Source organism: Vulpes vulpes, chromosome 14, assembly GCF_048418805.1.
Source record: "Vulpes vulpes isolate BD-2025 chromosome 14, VulVul3, whole genome shotgun sequence".
NCBI classification, from domain to species: domain Eukaryota; kingdom Metazoa; phylum Chordata; class Mammalia; order Carnivora; family Canidae; genus Vulpes; species Vulpes vulpes.
In genome coordinates, this window is record NC_132793.1 from 68,249,730 (window position 1) to 68,271,358 (window position 21,629).

General features: G+C 37.2%; 1 protein-coding gene and 1 long non-coding RNA gene across 11 annotated transcripts in view; one reads left to right on the forward strand and one right to left on the reverse strand.

Annotated features, from left to right (window-relative positions):
• Positions 1–8,102: 8,102 nt before the first annotated feature.
• On the reverse strand, positions 8,103–10,471 carry LOC112915510 (uncharacterized). Its single transcript, XR_003234097.2, has 2 exons — positions 10,355–10,471; positions 8,103–10,116 (listed from the first exon to the last, which is right to left on the reverse strand). It is a non-coding gene; the product is annotated as an uncharacterized lncRNA (long non-coding RNA).
• A 15-nt stretch (positions 10,472–10,486) lies between these two features.
• Positions 10,487–21,629, forward strand: part of TMEM161B (transmembrane protein 161B) — a 64,972-nt gene continuing 53,829 nt past the window's right edge. The window contains exons 1-2 of one of the 10 annotated variants that reach the window (XM_072736855.1): positions 10,570–10,667; positions 11,334–11,644. Coding sequence is in view for 1 of the 10 variants with exons in the window: in XM_025992928.2 (XP_025848713.1) it covers positions 10,665–10,667 (3 nt within the window). In the remaining 9 variants the exon portion in view is untranslated. Of the gene's footprint in view, positions 10,723–11,333; positions 11,645–21,629 lie in introns of those variants that run through there. The other 9 variants (XM_025992928.2, XM_025992929.2, XM_072736857.1 and 6 more) reach the window with 9 other exon arrangements.

A 21,629-nucleotide genomic window follows, 5' to 3' on the forward strand; every position in this document is an offset into this window, starting at 1 on the left:
TTTTAAAAAAACATTTTGTTTATTTATTCATGAGAGAGAGAGAGAGAGAGGAAGAGACACAGGCAGAGGGAGAAGCAGGCTCCATGCAGGGAGCCCGACGTGGGACTCGACCCTGGGTCTCCAGGATCAAGCCCTGGGCCCAAAGCAGGTGCTAAACCGCTGAGCCACCCAGGGATCCCCATCACAATTTTTTTTTAAGTTTGTTTGAATCCTGATCCAGACAAGGTTCTGTGGTAGCTAGGTTTCAAAGTGGTACCCAATGATTCCTACTCCCTGTTGTTCTCACCCTTGCACAATACCCTCTCACACTGTATCTAGGTTTGAATGTGTGATCAACCTGTTGGTCACATATCTGTGTGATGGTATGTCACTTTTGAGGCTAAATCAAAAGAGACATAAAAGCCATAGTAGCCTCTGCCCCTCTGTCTTGAGTCACTTGCCTTAGAGGAAGTCAGACAGCTCTTTGGTGTGATGAACTAAAGTGTGATGCCAAGCAGCCAATAAGAGTAAGCCATCTTGGAAGTGAATCCTCTAGCACCAATTAAACCATCAGATGATGGTAGCCCCAGCTGACAGCTTGATTGCTTCCTCACAAAACACCCTGGCCAGAACCATTCAACTAAGCTGCTTCTGGATTTCTGATCCTCAGGTACTGCATGAAATTAGAAATGTTTGTTGCTTTAAATATTATGTTTTGGTAGTTTGTTATAAAGCAATAAAAATTAATAAAGATTTTGGTACCTGGAAATAGGGTACTGCCATAACAAATACCTAAAATGGAAGAGTGCCCTTGAAAGTGGCAGTGGGCAGAAGGTGGAGGGACTTGGAGGAGAGTGTTAGCCAAAGTTTGAAAGGTTTGTTTATAGATGCTTGATAACTTTGAAGAGGTGGCAGATGAGGTCTTTACAGATTAGAAAAGTCTTATTGAAAATTGGAGGAGGGGCACCTGCCTTCAGCACCAGTAGGTTAAGCGTCTGTCTTCTGCTCCGGGTCATGATCCCAAGGTCTTGGGATTGAGCCCCATGTCAGGCTCTGTGCTCCGTGGGGAGTCTGCTTCTCCCTCTCCCGCTCCTCTTGCTTATGCACACACCCTCTCTCTAAGAAATAAAATATTTTTTTTTAAAAAAGAAAGAAAATTGGTGGAAAGTGGCAGAAAGTTTGGCAAAGTTAACAGCAAAGTTGTCAGCTGAAGTTAATATGCAAAGTAGAGAATATGCCTTAAAAAAAATGAGGATTTCCAGCCAGGATGTTAAAGATATCACCTGGTTTTCTTCTTGTTGCCTACAGTCAAATGAGGGCAGGGGGAGATAAATTATGGAAGGAATGGTAAACAATAAGGAGCCAGAACTTGCAGAGTTGAGGATTCCCAACCTCTCCAGGTGATGAATGATGTTAAAATTAGAAAATGGCTCTGAACAAAAAACAAATCTCAGGATGAACAGGAAAATACGAAGTTGAGGATGTAGTTAGTAAAGCCCTGTAGAGACCTCAGAAAATTCTAATGTGTCACGCTCAGATAATTTCCAACAGACAGAAAGGGTGTGCCTCACAGAACCTCTCAAATTACAGGGCTTCTAAGTTCAAGGATGTGGTGCATCTTTCCAAAGTAGAGAGGGTTTATATGGAAGAGTTACGGGTGTTGCTTTGTCTAATGACATGAACTCAACTAAAATTCACAGGAGACCCACAAAGCTTATAAGAGAATTATATTAGCAGAATATACTCTTTAAAAAAAAAGACTTTTTAAAGAGAATTATATTACCATGCTGTTTGCCAGCCGATACTGAAGGAACAGAATACTAAATGAAATGAGAGTTTTGGATATCCAACTTTCTACAGGCAGAAAGCAAGCAAACAACATAGAGCTACAAATATGGACAAAGAAGGATAACTCAGCGAGAGACCAGAAGGCAGAGTGAAGAGTTATGGAAAATTATTCTCAGGCCTTGAAACTTTATTGAGGAACTGCTAACCTGTTCCCAGGTGGATTTCTTAATTTCTGTCCACTGTATCCTAATTTCCCTCCCTTTGAATACACGTCTATAGTATAGGATAGTAGTTATCCTACCCATTTTACATTAGGTGTGTGGAAGCAGATACTGTGTGTCTTTATAGGTCTTTAGATCAAGAGGAACTCCAGTTAAGGAGCTGTGCTTAAGGACGTATACCTGAAAAACCTCATTCACACCTGAGCTTGATTCGTATTTCTAGGATTTGAGCTAATGCTGTAATGGGATGAGACGTTTTCTTTTCTTTTCTTTTCTTTTCTTTTCTTTTCTTTTCTTTTCTTTTCTTTTCTTTTCTTTTCTTTTCTTTTCTTTTCTTTTCTTTTTTTCTTTTCTTTTCTTTCTTTTTCTTTTTCTTTTTCTTTTTCTTTTCTTTTCTTTTTTCTTTTCTTCTTTTCTTTTCTTTTCTTTTCTTTTTTCTTTCTTTTCTTTCTTTCTTTCTTTCTTTCTTTCTTTTTCTTCTTCTCCTTCCTTCCTTCCTTCCTTCCTTCCTTCCTTCCTTCCTTCCTTCCTTCCTTCCTTCCTTTCTTAGATTTTATTTACTCATGAGAGACACAGAAAAAGAGAGGCAGAGGGAGAAGCAGAGTCCATGCAGAGAGCCCCATGTGGGACTTGATCCTGGGGTCATGGGATCACGCCCTGAGCTAAAGGCAGATGCCCAACTGCTGAGCCACCCAGGCATCCCTGGGATAAGAGTTTTAAGGAGCTTTGGGAGAGGATGAGTGTATTTTGAATATTGGAAGAATGAATCTCTGGAGCCCAGATTGTGATAGTTCCCTCCCACACTGCATCAGGGATCATTTGTAGTATTAATAGAATATAGGAGAGGTAATGGTATATCATTTTAAGTGGCTTTGGCTTCTATCTCTTTCTTGGATCACTTGCTCTGGGAAAAGCCAAGTGCCATGCTGTGAGGACCCTTAGGCAGCCCTGTGAGTGAACCATCTTGGAAGTGGATCTTCTATCACCAGTCAAGCCTTCAGAAGACTGCAGCTTAGCCAATACCTTGACTGCAAACTCATGAGAAACTCTGGGCCAGAATGCCTACCCGAGCCATTCGTGGATTCCTGACCCTTAGAAATTATAAGTATTTTCAGTTTTAAGCTGTTAAGTCTTTGTTGTGAAGCAGTAGATAACTAATAGAAATTCACATATTGCTTTATATGTCTTATTTTATATTATTTTTATTTAAGTAAGCTCTGTGCTCAAAATGCTTAAACTCATGACCCTAAGATCAAAAGTTATATGCTTTACCAATTGACCCAGCCAACTGTCCTACTTTGTATGTCCTTTTTCTGTTGTTGTTTTATCTTATTTTTAACCATGCTCCATGCCCACCATGGGGCTTGACTCATGACCCTGAGATTTAAGTCATTTGCTTTCCTGATTGAGTCAGCCAGGTACCAGTTTATATGTCTTCTATTTATCTATCTTTTTAAAAAGAGTTATTTATTTATTTATTTATTTATTTATTTATTTATTTATTGAGAAAGAGAGCATGTGTGTAGGCAAAGTGGAGGCACAGAAAAGAGAGAGAGAGAGAGTCTCAAGCAGACTCCTTACTGAGCACAGAGCTCGATGTGGGACTTGTTCTCACGATCCTGAGACCACGATCTGAGGTGAAAACAAGAGTCAGTGGTTCAACCAACTGTACCACCCAGGCACTTCTATATGTCTTTTAAGTAAGTCTCTTTTAATCTACAATTTCCTTTCTCCTCTCTTTCTCCTGCAACATATTTGTTAAAACTATTTTGTCCCATGATTTTCTATAGACTGGATATTCCTAATCATATAGCCATGGTGTTTAACATGTTCTCTATTTTTCCCAGAACCAGGTTCAATTTTGTCAAGATTTTTTAGTTGGCGATGACATATTTTTCCATTAAGAGGCACATAAAGCTTCCTTGTTCATCATGTACAAGCTTCCATGTACATCATGCTGTACAACAAATTTATTTATTCATTAGGAATCTCAAAATGACAATTTCCTCATTTAATACATGTATATAGAGAAGCTTCACTTCATTTACTATTTGGTTACCTGTGGTACAGTGCACTTAAAAAAGGCAGGACAAGTGCTTAATTTTATAATACTTTTTAAAATTGGTTTTCAAAACAATGAATTCATTTCAGAGCATCCTCCAATGTTGACCAAGTAGATGCTTTTTGTAGTTTTACTAACAAAACTGAATTCATGGATTTATGAACTCGACTTAAAGACATTTCATAATTTTATATGTTCCAATCCACTGTTTTTGATGTGTTCCAATCTGTGTTCAGGGGAATATCAAGATTTCTGTAAGTCAGTGAGTCCTTGTTGACAGGCAAATTGTCCCATCTTTGGCCAGTGGAATACTTTTCAGTTATCTCCTGAATCCATTTGACATGATTCTAGAATGGCTTACCTGGTGTCTTGAAAAAAATAAATGTTCCAGGCTCATCTTCTACATTCCTGTGCCTAATTGAAATCAACTGCCACTCCAAAAGCTTATAGTGTCTTTTAAACAGAGGTTTTTAATGCATTTGAATATAATTCTTCTTTCTTGAGTTTGCATTTCCCTACCACAAGATCATAATCTTGCTATCTTATCTTCTGAAGGTTTAAAAAATTTTCCTTTCACATTTAAACTTTAATTTACCTTGAACTGATTTTTCTGTATGGTGTTAAATAGGGAGTTCCAATTTCATTTTCTTCTGTATAGATATCTGGCACCATTTATTGAAGTGCTCTTGCTTTTCCTGCTGGCCTGCAATGCCATCTGTCTTAAATTAAGATTCCTTATAAAAGTACATCTCTTTCTAGACTTATATTCCAGTATAAACAATTTTTTCCATTCCTAATATAAAATCACAGTATCCTAATTACTGTACTTTTAACAGATTTATTGAGATATAATCCATATGCCATACAGTTCACCCATTTAAAGTGTTAAGATGGGATGCTTTTTAGGATATTCACAGATAAGATATTCACAGTCACCATAGTTAATTTCAGAACATTTTCATCACCTCAAAAAGAAACCCCATTTCCTTTATCTGTTACAACCCTGTGCTCCCATCTCCCTAAACCTCACCATCCCTAAGCAATTACTAATGTACTGTCTTCTATAGATTTCCTATTACAGAAATGTCATATGAATGGAATAATAAATGTGGTCTTTTATGACTGGCTTCTTTCACTTAGCATAATATTTGCAAGGTTCATCCATGTTATAGCAGGTATCAGTATTTCATTTCTTTTCTATAGTCAAATAATATTCCACTGTATGGATATACCACATTTTGTTTATCCTTTGGTAAGCTGATAGACATTTGTGTTGTTTCCACCTTTTGGCTATTATGAAACCTAAGTAGTATCATTTTATAATAATTTTTTGCTGTCTGACAAGTTAACTCTCTCCATATTAAATCTTCTGCTTCTGGAGTATATTGAAATTCTTGATCCTTTGCTTTTTCATAGAAACTTCAGAATTAGCTTGTCAAGTTTCTGGAAAAACTCAGCTGGTATTTTTAATGCAATTGCTTTCATTGTAGGGGAGATTTGCCATCTTAACACTAGAGTCTCTAAATACTTGAGTAAAGTATATTTTTCTTATTAGACATTCTTTGATGTCTTTTAATAATGTTTTGCAATTTTTTTCCCTTAAAGAAAAAAATTTAAATTTTTAAATTTATTCCCATGTAATTCATATTTTCAAAATGATATGATAAATGATATCTTTTAAAAAATCATTTTCTAACAGTTCATTTCTGCTGGAGAGAAACACACTTTACTTTTATATATTAATATTATATCCAGAATCATTATAAAGTCTTATTTTAAAATTTATCTGTAAATTGTTTCTTCTTCATTTTCAATCTTTTTATCTTTTGTTTTTACTGTCATACAATGCTGGCTGGGATCTCCAATATGGTACTTTTTCCTGATTCTAAAGGACTGTTTCAAAAAGTTCATTGTTAAATATATTTGTTATAGGTTTTATTCTAATTTGTCAAAGGTTTTATCTGTGTCTATGTTAATTTTTTTAAAGTCTTTTTCTGGGCAATGATTTCTTTTTTGAAAAATTTCTACTGATTCAATCTCTTACATAGTAATCAGACCATTCATATTTTCTATTTCTTCTTGAATAACTTTTGAAAAGTTACATTTTTCTGGGAAGCATCTACTGCAATTATATGTTACCATTTATTATGATAAAATTGTTCATGATATCTTCTGAATCTCTATAGCATTTGTAATAATGTCCCCATTTTTTTTTTTAAGATTTTTATTTATTTATTCATGAGACACAGGCAGAGGGAGAAGCAGGCTCCACACAGGGAGCCTGATGTGGGACTTGATCCCGGGACTCTAGGACCACGCCTGGGGCCGAAGGCAGGCCCTAAACCACTGAGCCACCCAGGGATTCCCCCCCCCCCCCCCATTTTCGTTCCTAATATTCTTTGTGTCTGCTTCTTCTTGGGTAATCTTGTCGAAAATTTGTCAATATTATAATTAAAAAGTAAAACCTCTGACTTTGTTGCCTCTCTGTATTGAATATTTGCTTTTTGTTTTATTCATTTTTATTTCTAACACTCTTTTCCTAATTAATCCCTCAGGCATAGGGCAGATTATTAATCTCTAATTTTCAGTCTTCCTTAATTTAATATTTAAAGTTCCCAATTTCCTTGTAAGAACTGTTTTAGTTACATTCTATAGGTGTTAATATGTAGTAGTTCTGTTATTGTTCAGTTCTGAATACGTATTTTCTATTTTTTGTTGAGAATCCTATGAATTTGGTCCAGCTTACATGAGAATGAGTTTATTTTTCAGATATATGGTTTCCTAGATTTTTGCTATTGATTTCTATAAAACTAATCATATCATGATTAGAAAATATCTAATATCAATTCTTTGAAAATTTAAGTTTTTAATGATTAAATTTGCTTTCTTAGAAGCTTTCCTCAGTCACCTCATCTAAAAGCCATCTATTTTAATTGCTTGCCTAGCACTATGACTACCTTATGTTTTTATTTATGGTCTACTACCACTGAAATGTGAATTCCCTCATAGTAGGGACTAAGTGTCTAGGGACTATTTACCATTATTTCTCCAAGTCTAGAACAGTGACTGAAACACAATAGATACTTAGTATTTAATGAATGAAAAAGTTAACTTAGTTTTTAAGCAGTTAGGTATTATGATTTTGTTTATTGCTCTTGGTGGCTGTTTAAAGACTCTCCAAGTAGCAAAAGGTATCAAATGAAACCAAGATCCCGTTTATATATGTTAACGATCCTTGAAAATGTGCAGAGTATACTTTGTGTAAAATTTGCAGTAGTTATTGTAATTAATTAGGTTATGTGGTGTGGTCCTAGATGCAACTTTGGTAATATATAAATAATGGAAAGTTTCAGAGGAAAGCTACTGAATTATTAAAGGGTTGCAATGTACTTCTGAAGAGCATTTTTCTTTTGTTTTTCCCAAATTAGTAAGATGAGAATTATAGAGAGGTTACAAGGCATAATTTTAGGAAAGAAAGAAGCTCCTTTCATCCATTCTTAAATAAAAGAAAATTTTTGAAATTACTCCCTTACAGAAAGGTTTAGAAGGTAGTTCTAGGAATGGTGATTGATGTATTTTGGTAACTTCCTTTTTTAACTTTGTTCTATGTTTAGGATTTTTTTTTTTTTCCAAATCAAAGCAATCATACTGGTCACAACTTTGTAGCCTGCTCTTTTCACTTGGAAGACAAACTTTTTCCATTAGAAAGACTAATAACTTAAAAAAAAAAGGTAAATAATATCCCACTAAGTATACATGATAGAATTTGACCAATCTCTTATCCCTAATGATCGTTCCTATTTTTTTAATCATTATTAAGTATTGCTGCAACTAACATTTTTGTTCAGAAAGCATTTTTTTTTTTTTGGTTGGTCCATAAAGCATTTTAAGAGCAATGTAACAGAAGTGACTTTGTCCATAACATTCATTTAAATAGTATTTCTTAAGGGGGAGGTAGTCAACACAAAAAGAAGGTCCCAGCTTTCCAGGCACTTATGTCTAAACTATAAGGAAAACCATATATATTAGGAGGAAAGTATAAAGACATCATATAAGCACATAATAATCGTATTTACTAAAGAAAAGCAAGAGTAATGGAAATTTCTCAGAAGGGGAGTTAATCAGGTAAACATTTTGCAAGGAATATGGAGCTGGCCTTTGAAACAGTGATAGGTGTTAAAGACTGAAAGTGTTCCAGGTCAGTGTGGGTGTTGAAGGAGGATGTAACTTTTTGCTGGTGTTCTTATGTATTTGAGAACAGTTCTCACTCAGGACATTGCAACTCAAAACAAAGCCCTAATAATAAGCAGCCAAGACTTTTACCAAAGATTGGACTCCTGATCCCCTTGCAAGACTACTGAATTTCTTCCTAATTTCTATCGTGCACATTTTTTATTCCCTTTCATAATTTTCCCATTTCTTTGAATCTCTGTCAAAGACTCTCATCTACTTTAGGGAACACAAATAGGTAAATCCCTCAACTACAACACATGTAGAAAGTAAAAATATTATAAAATATCCTATGGGATTAAAAAAAAAAAAAAGACCGGGAGATGCTGCCTTTAAACATACATGGTATGCATTTTAATCTTTTTTAAAAAACGTCACTTGTAACAGATTTTTCATACTGTAACAGAAACTGGAATATTAAAGGATATTAACCAAGGGTTATTTTCAACTTGTCAAATGCCAAAGAAGGAACCCCATGATCTTTTAAAAATCATAAGCAGGTAACGAATACGGACTGTGATTTCCTTTTGTGGTTTTACTCTGGCAGGAATGGATTCTACCCTGATAATAATTCCTGTCTTACTGTCACATGGAGGAGAGGCTTTGTGAACCTCAAGGAGGCTGCCAGGTTTAGGACTGATGTAAGAACCAAAGTGTCAGAAATGAAAGAGTAAGACTTCACACAGTGTGTTGTCACTGACAGACTGATAGCCAGGTTCCTTCTCCACCTTTTCTTCCTCAAGGATAGCAGCTGCTTCCCGCAGATACACAAGCAGAACGACTCCAGTCCTTCTCTACCACGCTTAGCATCTGCAGATGCCCTGGGGCTTGTCTATTTACAGCGTCTTCCCTATCCAGCAGAGGGTCGTCTTCCCTATCCAGCAGAGGTAGGACCCTCGGGGAAGTTCTGGATGGATTCTCAGCAGGTCTGTCTCACAAACTATCTCCCAGCCCCACCCCACCGCCTGCTGCTTCCAAGGTCCTTTCTCTTGTCTGTCACATTATTCATCTCTCCCCAAGAGAAAATTTAAGAGTCAAAAACAACTCATACACTCAGTCTCTAGCCCCTTTTCTAATATAAAGCAATTTGCCTTGTGGATGCTTCTTTGCGGATGGCTCAGAAGTGGTTCCAAGGGCCCTGCGACCATTCGTGGATTGGCTGCCATGCTCTCCAGGTACCCCGACAAGCAGGGTGCAACAACACCTCTAGCCACCGCTGCCTGCCCAAACTTTTGACTTCTTGGGAAGCTTCCTACTTTACCTTCCCAATTCCACCTTTAGGGCAAAACTAGACAGCAGCAAAAGGAGATCCTATAAATGAAATTGTAGATACAGCCACGTCTTAAGCACGGACCCCCAAGTTGCGAGACTAGTTTCTGGGTTCAAGGTTTTCTGTATATCCACTTCAAGCACGCCTCCAGGACTGTGCCTTATGACCACATAAAAAGGCACAGTTGAAGCGCACTGATTTTTTTTGGGGGGGGGGGAGAGGGGAAACCTGACAACACAAATTTAAGGGGTGCATAGGAGTTTCACTTTTTTCCCAGCCGATGATCTATATAGTTTTTTTTTTTTTTTTTTTTTTTTTTTTTTTAATAAAAGGAAACCGTCCATACTGGAATGTCTTAAATAGGCAGAACTGTCCTGGTTTCTCTGCTCTTGCACCGTGTTCTTCTGGTTTCCACTGGTCTGCGGGAACAGTGAAGAGACGTCTCACGATCAAATTCCACTGCCCTGCGGAAGGGGAGAGCTGCAGGGCACACTGAGGCAGGTGAAAGGACGACACAGGGACAGCCAGGTCTGCGGAGATCCAGCAAGGCTCCAAGAAGGGGCAGCCTGCAAAAGGAAAAGGTAACAAGAAAGGGCGTGGCTCAGCTGGAGCAATTGATGGCTGTAGTCCCAGCTGCCCGGGCACGGCCTGCGGTTTCCTCCGTCACTGCGGGGTCGCCCCCCGCCCCCGTCATCAACCTGCGCCCCCATCACCCCCCACGGCGAGGATGCACTCGGGACCCAGCCACGCAGCCTACCTCCGGCTCCTCACTGGCGCTGCACGGCGCGCCGCCCGCCCACCTACCTGTGCTGCGCCTGCGCCTCCCTCGCGCGCTCTCAAGGTCGGCGCCGCCCCCAGCCCCTACCCTCAGCACCCACGGAAGTGGCAGGAGAGGACGTCCTGCGTCTCCTCACCTCTGCGTGGCGTGGGGTCGCCGGCGTTCAGGAGAGAGGGGCGGGACTTCCTGTCCCGCGCGGGCCGAACTTCCGTCAGAGCCGGAAAACTCTGTCCCTCGCGTTGGTTTAAGAGGCTCCGGGCGGCGGGGTGGGGAGGGAAGGTCCAGGACGGTCCCGGGGACTCCAGGGCGTCCTGTCCGCGACCTGTCCGCGGCGCCATGGTGAGTCTTCCTGTGAAGGCTGCAGGAACAGCAGTGGGGAGCAAGGGGCCAGGAGGTCAGTCCTGGGAAGGTGGCCAGTCGGGTGCCCAGCTGAGGATGGAGCGGGCTGGGGCGGTGGGCTGAGCCGCGGGGGCCGCCCCGGGGCTCCTGGGCGCCCGAGGAAGCGGCAGCCGCCCCGCCCAGCCGTGGGGCCCGCCTGCGCTACGGAGTAGGCGGCCGAGGGTCCGTGGCCCATTCACTGCGTGCGGCGCGCGGCGCCAGGGGGTCCCGGAGTCGACCTTGCCGGGCTCCTCGTCGCCGCCCTTCCCTCTTCCTTCGGCTGCTCGGCAGTAGCCGGGCACTTAAGATCTTAGGAATAAATCCCTTTAGCTTCTCCAGGTGGTCACAACGTATCCCTTCGTAGAGGGTCAGCACCTGTCACTCAAAGAAAGGGCCAAGTTGGCTTGCCTTGCACGCTCAGCCCATTGGAAATCGGGAAGGGTGTCCGTCTGTCCAATGAAAAATTCAGGCTTCATTCATAAGGAGAGATTTTTTTATTTGGTAAGGAATATCGCAAGTGCTGGGCAAATAGAAAGAATGCGCTAACCGTAAGATTCGCAAGGGTCTCGAAAGTTAAGCAAGAAAAGGTTTTTTTTTTTTGTTTTTGTTTTTTCCCTCTCTCTCTAGGGAGGAGTTAAACAATCCTAGAAAGCGCCCAGGTGTGTGGGGAGGTGCGATGAAAGGGAAGTACCGGTTGACTAGTACGTCGGAGATTGTGTTACCCTCGGTGCAGCCGGTTCTGAGGAGGAGCTCTGTTAAGCTGACAGCTTCAAACCCAGGGCGGGCCAAAGTTCAGGAACCTGGGGAAGGATGATCTCAACCAGAATTTGAGTAACAGATAATTTGTTCCGGTTAATTTACGGGGACATGCCATTCAGCCGGTCACTGATGAAACAGAGAATGGGAAGTTGCGGGCTTTGTCCTTGACCTTGTCATAGGTAAACAAGTGGGACGTCTTTGAGTTTTCCCTAAGTCCTATGGGGGCTGGTGGTTCATTGCAGTAAGCCCCTTTCCAGAACACAAAAGGGAGTGGGAGGCATTTCTTAAAACCTTTGCTGTTTTCCAAGATCACAGGGGTCTGGTAAAGTTCAACATGGTCAATTATTTGACTATGTAAGAGATTTCAGGTTCTCATCCGGAGGGCAGTCTGTCTTGGAATTTAGTCTCAGTGCACCATGCTTTTCCAGGACCAAATGTTGACATTGTTCAGCTGTTGTGTTTGATGTTGGACTTCTCAATGACTTTGAGAAACTTAACTGTGAAAGGAAAGAGCTTAAAAATGTGGTTTCTGGTGCAGTCTACCAGCTAATGTAACCTATGACACTTGGGCATTGGGTGGGTGTTTAACCTCAGTGAATAATAACACTCTGTATTCATTAAGAGGTCCCCCCCCCCCCTTTGGATCAGTGGAGACAAAGATAGGGAATAGGAGAATGAGAAGGAGTCAAAGACAATAATTAGCCTCTCTACCTCTACTTCCCCACCAGCCCTAATTTTACATAAAGGAAGAATCTGAGGACTAGAAATAAGCATCAGTTTACCCAAGGTAATAATAGTTTGGCATAGCCTGGACTAAAACTCAGATCTCCACTTAAATTTAAGCTCAATTTTGGACTTCTTCCTCTGAAAAGTTAAATAAAAAATACAATAACAATCCTTAAATTTAAAATAGCCACAAGGAAGCTGAATGTGAATTTATTCCCAGTATTCTGTAAGAGGAAGACTCAAAACTTGTAATTTTGTTTTAGGTTAAGGTAAACTCATGCGGTTTCTCAAAATGTCACTTAAGAGAATGTCACCACCTACCAGCCAAGTAGTTGAATCTATTCTGGTATTGCTTACATTTCTGTGTTAATTTACTTTACTTTAGTGTTCTCGATCATGAAATTGATGTCTGTATATGCAAGTTTGGTCAAAGTGTTTGGAATATATCAAAAGATGGGGTTTAGCCATTAAATGAAGTGAGGGGTTGAATTTATTTTGATTACAGGTTGGTTAAATTAAGGACTTTTGCATTGCTTGGACCTAATGATGTGCAAAGCACGTAGTACTTGAACTCAGAAGACCCACATTCTGTCCATTATTAGTGATAGGATTTGGCAAAATCACTTACCTTAGGAAAGGGTTCCAGTTTCCTCCTAGATAAGAAAAGTACGGCTTGATGAAGATGAAAACACCGTCTGACTCTCACATTTCTGATTCTATGACTTTAGGACCTTTTTTCAGAATAGGTATATGTTTCTGATGAAATAAAATTTAGTCTCCACCTTTTTTCTTTATCTTTTTTATTTTTCAAGTTTCATTTGTTTTATTTATTTATTTTTTTTAATACATCATGTAGAAATCTTTGGGATCTTTGTCCATATGTTTGGGCAAGTATTTCACTACTGTCTGAAGTAATACTTCAGAATGGAAAACAAGGTCTTGAGACTTCTATATTATTTACTTATTTTAAAGATTTTATTTATTTACTCATTTAAGAAAAGAGACAGCATGTGTACCTTTAGCTCAGGTCTAGATCTTGGGGTCCTGGTATTGAACCCCCAGTTGGGCTCTCTGTTCAGCAGGGATTCTGCTTCTCCCTGTACCCCTTCTCACTGCCACGAGCACACATGCACTCTCTCTCAAATAGTAAAATCTTTAAAAAATAAAATGTATGGGCATAGGGTCGTTCATAGTACTCTCTTATTGTTCTTTTAAAGTCCATGAGGCCTGTAGTGATGTCCCCTCTTTCATTTCTGATACTACTAATTTGTGTCCTCTTCTTTTTTCCTCAGCCTGGATAGAAGCTTATTGATTTTATTGATCTCAGATAACCACTTTTCCATATCATTGATTTTTTTTCTGTAATTGATTTCTTTCCAATTTTATTTATTTCTGCTGTTATTTCTTTTGCTTCTGCTTGCTTTGGATTTAATCTCTCTTTTTTTTTTTTTTTTAGTTTCCTAAGGTGGAATTTTAGGTGTTTGATTTTAGATATTCTTTTCTAATATTTGCATTCAATGCTATAAATTCCCATTTAAGCATTGCTTTTGCTGTGTCCCATAAATTCTGATTTGTGTTTTCATTTAATTAAAAATATTTTGAATTTGTCTTGATTTTTTTTTTCCTTTTTGAGCCATGTGTTATTTAAAAATGTGTGGTTTATTATCCCCATATTTTGGGACTTCCCAGTTACCTTTCTGTTACTGATTTCCAGTTTAATTCTAATTGTGATCTGAGGGCAGACATTGTATGATTTCTGTTCTTTTAACTTTGTTAAGGTGTGTTTTATGATCCAGAATGTGGTTTTTCTTGGTGAATGGACATGTGTAGCTTGAGGGATGAGTTTTCAGGTTTTACCAATTAGCCATACTGTGGCAGAGATTTGGATTTCTTCTCAATTCTCTGACTTTTCCAGTAACTTCTCTCCTTCGCTGCATATATTTAGCATATATGCCTGGTATCTATGAGTACGTATTTATGAACAATACCCTAAAAATATACTGTAATATTAGGCACAAAGTTCATATTGTCTGTAGATATATTATTCTTTCAATAAAGATAATATTAAACTTTTTTCCAAATAGTAAACAGGAAAGTTTTTTTTAAATAAACCTCTATAATAGTAGATAATATTTTATTTAATAGATTGATTTATGCTACCTTTATTTTTAAAAAGGTTTATTCATGAGAGAGAGAGAGAGAGAGAGAGAGAGAATCTCAAGCAGACTCCACACTGAGTGTGGAGTTCGACAGAGGGCTCAGTCTCAGGACCCTGAGATTGACCTGAGCCAAAATCAAAGTCTGATGCTTAACCAGCTGAGCCACCCAGGTGCCGCTCTGCCACCTATTTTTAGTCTTTTAAGTTACTAAAGTTCTTGAAAGACACAATTCATTTATTCAAAATATCCTTATTTTACATTCATGTCTTTCAGTTACTTAAAAGACTTAGTAATGCCATCCTTAAAGTAGATTAAAGTTTCTTGTGTTTTGCCCATAAAGAAAAGATTTAGAAAAACCTGAAATCATTTCAGCTTTTGATACTTTGATATTGAGACTCAGGATCTTAATGTCTGATTATAAGGCTTTATTTATTTTTTAAAAATCTCTAGGTAGTATGAAAAAACAATCTGCTCATCTACACGTATTTTTAAAAATGACTGGAGAAAGTCCAATACATATATGGCATGGAAAGTGTGCTTGAACTAGAACTAGATGACCTCTATAGTTTGATTCTGAATATGTGAAACTGAATATCATTTGTTTACTTGAATGCACATTGACGGGATAAGGAGGGTATAGTCAATTTGGAGTTCAAGAAGAGTTTCACAAAGGATTGATTGGATTAAGTCTTTTAAGGGTAAGAAAAGAATGTTAGGTAGATAAATTGAATTTTACTTTTCATCAATAACACTAATTAGTGACAGTTATTTAGGTGTTAATATTTACCTACTCATATTAATTCATTTAAATCTTCATGAAGCGTTTAATCTTGAATTTTTTTTTTTATCTCTACTTTTTTACCTACTTCTTTTAAAAACCTCTGTCCTACAGGGTGTAGAAATGGAGGCACTGCAAAATCGGAGTAACTCTTTCAAAATTGTACAGCTAGTGGCAGTGGAATTTGACTTTAACCCAGGTGGTTTGGCCATTGTACTGTTGTGCCAGTCTTACCATTTATATTTGATAGGTTTTAACTTATGAGAGTATTAATTTCTAAAATGTTTCCCTATAGAAATAATATGCTGTTATATTTCTAGAAAACCTTTCCCAACCTAGTTAATAACTAATATTACCTCTCATGTAGTATTAGAGAAATTGTTACAGACCTACATAGCACCAATGTTTAGCCTAATTTAGGTGCCAAACAAATTGGACACTACTGCAGTCAGTCATAAGGGTTCAGTCCTTCATATTCCCTTCACCTTAACTGCATTCAGTAAAGGCATTCCTCAAACAGAATTTATTTCCGTCGTGCCTGGGAATGGGCTTCTGGTAAAACTGATCAGGTGAGGAGTAATTAGAGAACTGGTGATGAATTCGAATTTATCATCATTGTAAGGAGAGTGTCACACTTGTGGCAAGCTTGTTTCATTGTTAGCCCATTTCTTTTTCTGAGGGCTCTAAGGATTGACTTGCTCCTTTTCCTTTCACTTGAACTACCTGTTGTTTCCAACTAGAACTTAGAATTTTCCCCGTTGCGAAAAAGAATATATTGTAGGCTACCCTCCCATATGTTCACACATCATAAAGGTTTTTGCTGCTAGGAAAGTTTTATTTTTTTTATTTTTAAAGATTTTATTTATTCATGAGAGAGAGAGACAGAGAGACAGAGACACAGGTAGAGGGAGAAGCAGGCTCCATGCAGGGAGCCCGGTGTGGGACTCCATCCTGGGACTCCAGTATCACGCCCTGGGCTGAAAGGCAGACACTCAACTGCTGAGCCACTCAGGCGTCCCATAGGAGAGTTTTAAAAATCACTTTCCTGTGTCACTTCCAGCTGACCATAAACTCTTTATCATAAAGATCTTTTAGGGAAAAAAGTAGAAGCTCTAGATGATATGATAAGGCTTTGCAATAAATTCTTTGAAGTAGAGAGGTTTGGATTGTGAAGAAAATGTGAGATGGAAAATTCTAAGGGACATTGGAGAGCGAAAGGGAGACTTTTCTCCACCGGAAATTACGAAGAAGGAACGGCAACAAGCTGTTCTGCTGTGTATTATAAATACATGATTATAGACTACCATCAGTTGATGTTACAAATAAGGCACTCTAAGGCTATGCAAGGCTAGGGCTGCTTTTCTTTTTACAATAAACAATACTTTTATCTTTGTGATAAGTAGTAGAAGCCTTTTGAAATACTAATCTGATTGCTTATTTTTTTAATGTAGTTATCTATGTCTGCCCTTTACATACTGCTTAGCTAATTTTCGTTATCTTTTACCTTTTGTTTGCCAATGTTTGCCCAAATATAATGATCTACTTAGAAAAGCAGTGCCACACTTTACTGCCTTTTTTTCCTGAAAGAAAAAGTCATGTTGGAGGATTCTGCTCCATCATAACTCCATTAAGTTAAATGTTTATTAAATATTTTTATTATTCTACTTTTAAAGTATAAATGATTGAGTCAAAATGTTTCTTTATGGTTTATGAACCTATGTATTCAAGTATGAGTGCTTATGACTAGAATCATTTGTTTCTGAATACAGTCATTCTCAAAAGAAAAGCCATGACTTTTTCCTGAAAGGTTTTGTTTTTATTAATAGTTAAATTATGTTTAAATTCATGCTTACTATCTCTCTCCACCTTTTCCCTATTAGATTAGTTAACATTAGGACAGGGAGGCCTCACTATCATTTGTTACTAGACAGCTTAGTTGGTTGGGTAGGGCAGATGCTAACTAGAATTAGAATTAGTTGCAAACTAAATATGTTTTCTAATCCGGAGGGACAGACAAGACACCTTGGGTAACATTCATTATAATGTTAAGTCATAATTATAACAGAAACATTAGCTCTTTAAGAGTAACAGTCTTTCCCAACTTGATTTTAACTATTATTTATTGAGTGCTTATCCTTGGTTTTGATTAGAAAGCTTCTCACTCAGAAGTTTTTAAGGTCATCATAGTTCTCCTGATAGTCACTGAAAGAAAATTGCAGGCCACAAAAAAAGCAAATCATTTAATAAAAGAATTGGCCAAATATCCAGAAAAACTTAAAAAACAAAACAAATAAAACTGTAGAACTATTGATATTCACAGATCTCTTTAGAGAAATTCCTACACACCAGTATTGAGTGGAGAATGCTGGGCAGTGGGCTAGGTGTACTCCACATCAATTTGTAGCTCTGGTTTACTTGTAGGTCTTCTATAAATTTTAGCTCATTTAATCCTTATGAAGAAAGAATAATCATTCCTATCAGCAGTAAATGCACCTCACAGGCTTTAAAGGTGATTTAGAAATGTATATTTACTAAATATATGAATGCCAACAATCCATTGTATATTTAATTAAAATATTGCAGTCATCAACAATAAGATCTTGGAAGATTTTGGTGATCCTTTGCCTATTCTTGTCATTTTGTAGAGTCCCAGAGGGCTTGTCTGACTGCTACTAATGACAAAATGACTTTGATTTTCTTTTTTTTACGTTTAATTATTCATTATATTAAAATATTTACAATAAGTGCATCTTTCTACTAGTTAAATTTTCTTGACTTTTGTATATGGCTTAAAATTTAGAGTTAAGCTGAAGTTTTTATTTTAAATTTATTTGATGAATCTTTATCAGTGTACTTACCAAAGTTATTTCTAGTTTGTTTAAAAGAAATTCTAACACGTATCTATTGTATTAAATTGAGAGGATTATCTTGTACAAATAGATAAACCTCTTTCTCTGAGATACAGTATATTGTCTGTTGATCTTAAAGTGAATAATTTTCTTTATGCTAAAGTTCAGTGCTTGGCATATAGTAGGAACTTGAAGGTAGAGAAAGACCCTGGGCAAATTAATGCTTTATCCTTTTATTTCATCTAAAGGGTAATATTCATCATATATTGAAAGCCTGCCATGTTAGGTACTTTCTGGGAAGTGGGTTTAGGGCTGTAGAAGTGAGATGAATACAATATCAGTGGGGCAGAGACCCTTAAATTGTTGGTCATGGTTGAGCATGCTAAGTTTTTTAACAAGGAAAGTTTTATAAGGGAAAATGTTGAGGAATGGATAGGAGTTGGTCTGAAGTAGATGATTTATAAATGTCAAATATAAATTTATTAGTTTTGACTACAAATATATCTCTACATATTATTTCCTGTAATGTCAAAAACACAGCTAAGGAAGAGTACCAGAATAGCGATGCCTTCTTCCATTGAACCTTTTGTTACTTATCAATACTATAATGAAACATTTATGCATGTCTTAGAGGTGAAGTGACTTATTAACATCTTTAAAAATATTTCATTCTTCATCAATATTTTAATTACTGGCTGGTATTACTTTTATATGAGATACTGCATAATTTACTCAACCTACTGTAACCAGAAAATCATCTTTTAAAATAAAAAACCGTTAATTTCAACACTAACATATTGAAACGGTTAATTATATTTAATTAAGGTGCCCTCTATTCTTGTTAAAAAAAAGTTCTTGTCCTGTTTGTTGTTTGTCTTCCACTTTGCCTTATCAACTTATAGCAAGGAAAATGTCTTAAGTTTATTTCTAAATTCAGTCAAATTCCAAGGAATGGTTTTATATAATCATCTTAAGCAGGAAGTCTGGAGCTTTTATTTTTGAATATAGTTAGGTTAAATTCATTCATTTTTCCAATGTTGTAGGTCTAATTAAGATATTTAGGATGTACCAAGACATTTTATTGAGGATTTTTGATTTTTGACCTTAAACTTCATTAACTTTTTTATTTTGAGTTGGAAAATAGCAAAAATTTCTGTTTGTACTTTTTACTTTAAAGAATTAAAAACATATTCTGTGCTCTGAAATGTGATGCTGCAAACCAAACACATTCTGTAAGCAGTTAAACTTGAAAACCTATGTGCTTGAATTCAAATTAGGGCTGTTGATAATTGTATTTTACTGTTTTCTTTCTCTCATTTTACCTTCTCATTTATATAATTCTTTTGGTAGTATTATTTTGAAGTATATGAAATTGCTGTTTTGTAGGTCAAACCAGTTAAATATCTGTGATTTCATATGATTCAGTTAATAAATTTATATTAAATCAATGGGTGACCTTATTTAGCTGGTTTTCTATCAAAACCTTTTGTTATTTTCATTTTATTTATTTAGTAAAGTTTTCCTATTCTTATTCCAGACCTGTTTATTGTCTGTAAGGGTTAGAGCTATGTTACAAAACCAGAAAAAGGCCAGGGTAGTAGACCACATAACCCTAAGATTCTCCTTACCTGTTCATGATTGTTTTATGCTGGTTTTACCTGCTTTGGCATTATATGGAAGAACTTCTCATATTCAGTCTCCATTAAATCTAGATAGTCCACAATCCTATTAAAGACCCTACTAGAAGTAATCATTTTTTAAAAAATCTATCTGGGATCCATCAGTCATTCACATGTATAAGTTTATCAGACCTTCTTCTGAGTTTGTAGACCTCTTCTCAGTCATATTGCCAAGATCCTGGCCTTAGCATGGTTATGAAGATACATTTTTAAATATATTTTTATATGTCGGTCATTCTAGTATCCATCAGATTTTCCTCTTATTGCTCATTTTCTACAAAGAATAATTGTGTCCATTATTTCCATCTTTACGTAATCACTTCAGTTTTATCCCTATCAGCTGATGCTACTGTCCTTGCAGAGATATTTTTTTTTTCAGAGGTAATTCTTAATCTTTTGCCTAATTCCCTTTTCTTCCTCTAAAAATCTTTTTGATTTTGGTTTTGCTTTTTTTTTTCTTTTTAAGTAAGCTCTGCACAACATGGGACCTGAACTCACAAGTGAGTGTGTGCAGGAGTTGCACACTCCACTGACTGAGCCAGCCAGACTCCTGGTTTTTGCTCTTGTTTTTTGAAGCAGTTTTAGTTTAGGTTCTTATGGTGTTGGTTGGACTATTTCAGAGGACCTCTAATTTACCTCTGCTTCCAGTTACTTTTAACTTTTTAATTTTTCCCCACAGTGGCAGTTACCTTTCTAAAATATATTTGATTTGGTTCATTCCAGTCTTAAGATCTTGGACTCTGAGTACCTGTGTGCAATCCATATCAAAGTCTACAGCTTGTGAAATTGCTCATAATTTTGGATCATGCCATTTACTATCTAAAACTTCTTTTTCCCTTTTTTCTGTAAGAATGGGATACTTCTTTAACCTTGTAAGATTAGGTCAGATGTCACCTCTGAACCAATGTTTCCTAGTTCTCCCATTTAGATTTAATCACTGCCTCTTTTGGAGTGTTCCCAGAGCGCTCGCATTGACTTCTACCATACCTTATCACATATAATTTGTAGATGGAAATTAGGAGTGGTTAACACTTTAAGAGTTTGATTAAATTACACGATGCAAGATATGAGTTGTTCCCTCACCTTGAACTTAGATACGGATTGGTTCTAAGACATAAGGTAGATTAGATTATAGCCGAAGCAGTGATATTTACATATCAAAAGATAGAATAATTTTTAGATAGATTTTTGTCTAAGGAAAGAATGTGCCAATTGGAATGCAGTTTTATCAGTTGAAATTCTAGAAGTTCAAATAGCCAAAATTGAACATATTTATCCAGAACTATTTACCATTGAGAGTGTTTTATTTTATACTCCAGCTATTCTCTATATTTCTTCAAACTTTAGCACTGCCTGCATAAGCCATCCCTCAGTGCTACCTTTTGCTCTAAATCACTACTCACCTTGGGGTACCTGGGTAGCTCAGTTGGGTTGAGTGTCTGACTCTTGATTTTGGCTCAGGTCATGATCTCAGGGTCATGGATTGGGGTTTCAAGCTCAGCTCAGAGTCTGCTTGGAATTCTTTCTCCATCCTTTCTGCCCCTTCACCTGCTTGTGCTCTTGTGCTCTAAGTAAATAAATAAAATCTTAAAAAATAAAAATAAATTACTACTCACCGGGCAGCCTACTTAAAATTTGACCTCCAAAGGATCATTAAGACAGTAATTGAATATACCCTTAGTGAACTTGAATGTCTGATCCACTTGATAGTTTTATGTTTCACTGTAAATTAGTTGATAAAACTTTTACAACTTCATTATTGTCAGTTTTTCATGTAGATAGTACCAGCAAAGCATGTTTTCTTTGTGTTCTGAAAAACTGAGAATGTAGCCGAGTTGCTGTCCTTAGGAAACCTGCCTAAGGTTTGTTAGTCCACTTCAGTTTCCTTCAGTCTACAGATTTCCTGCCCAGGGGCTGTAGGATTCTATCAATCACTCAGACTAAAACTTCCTGAAATAATCTTTGAGATATTC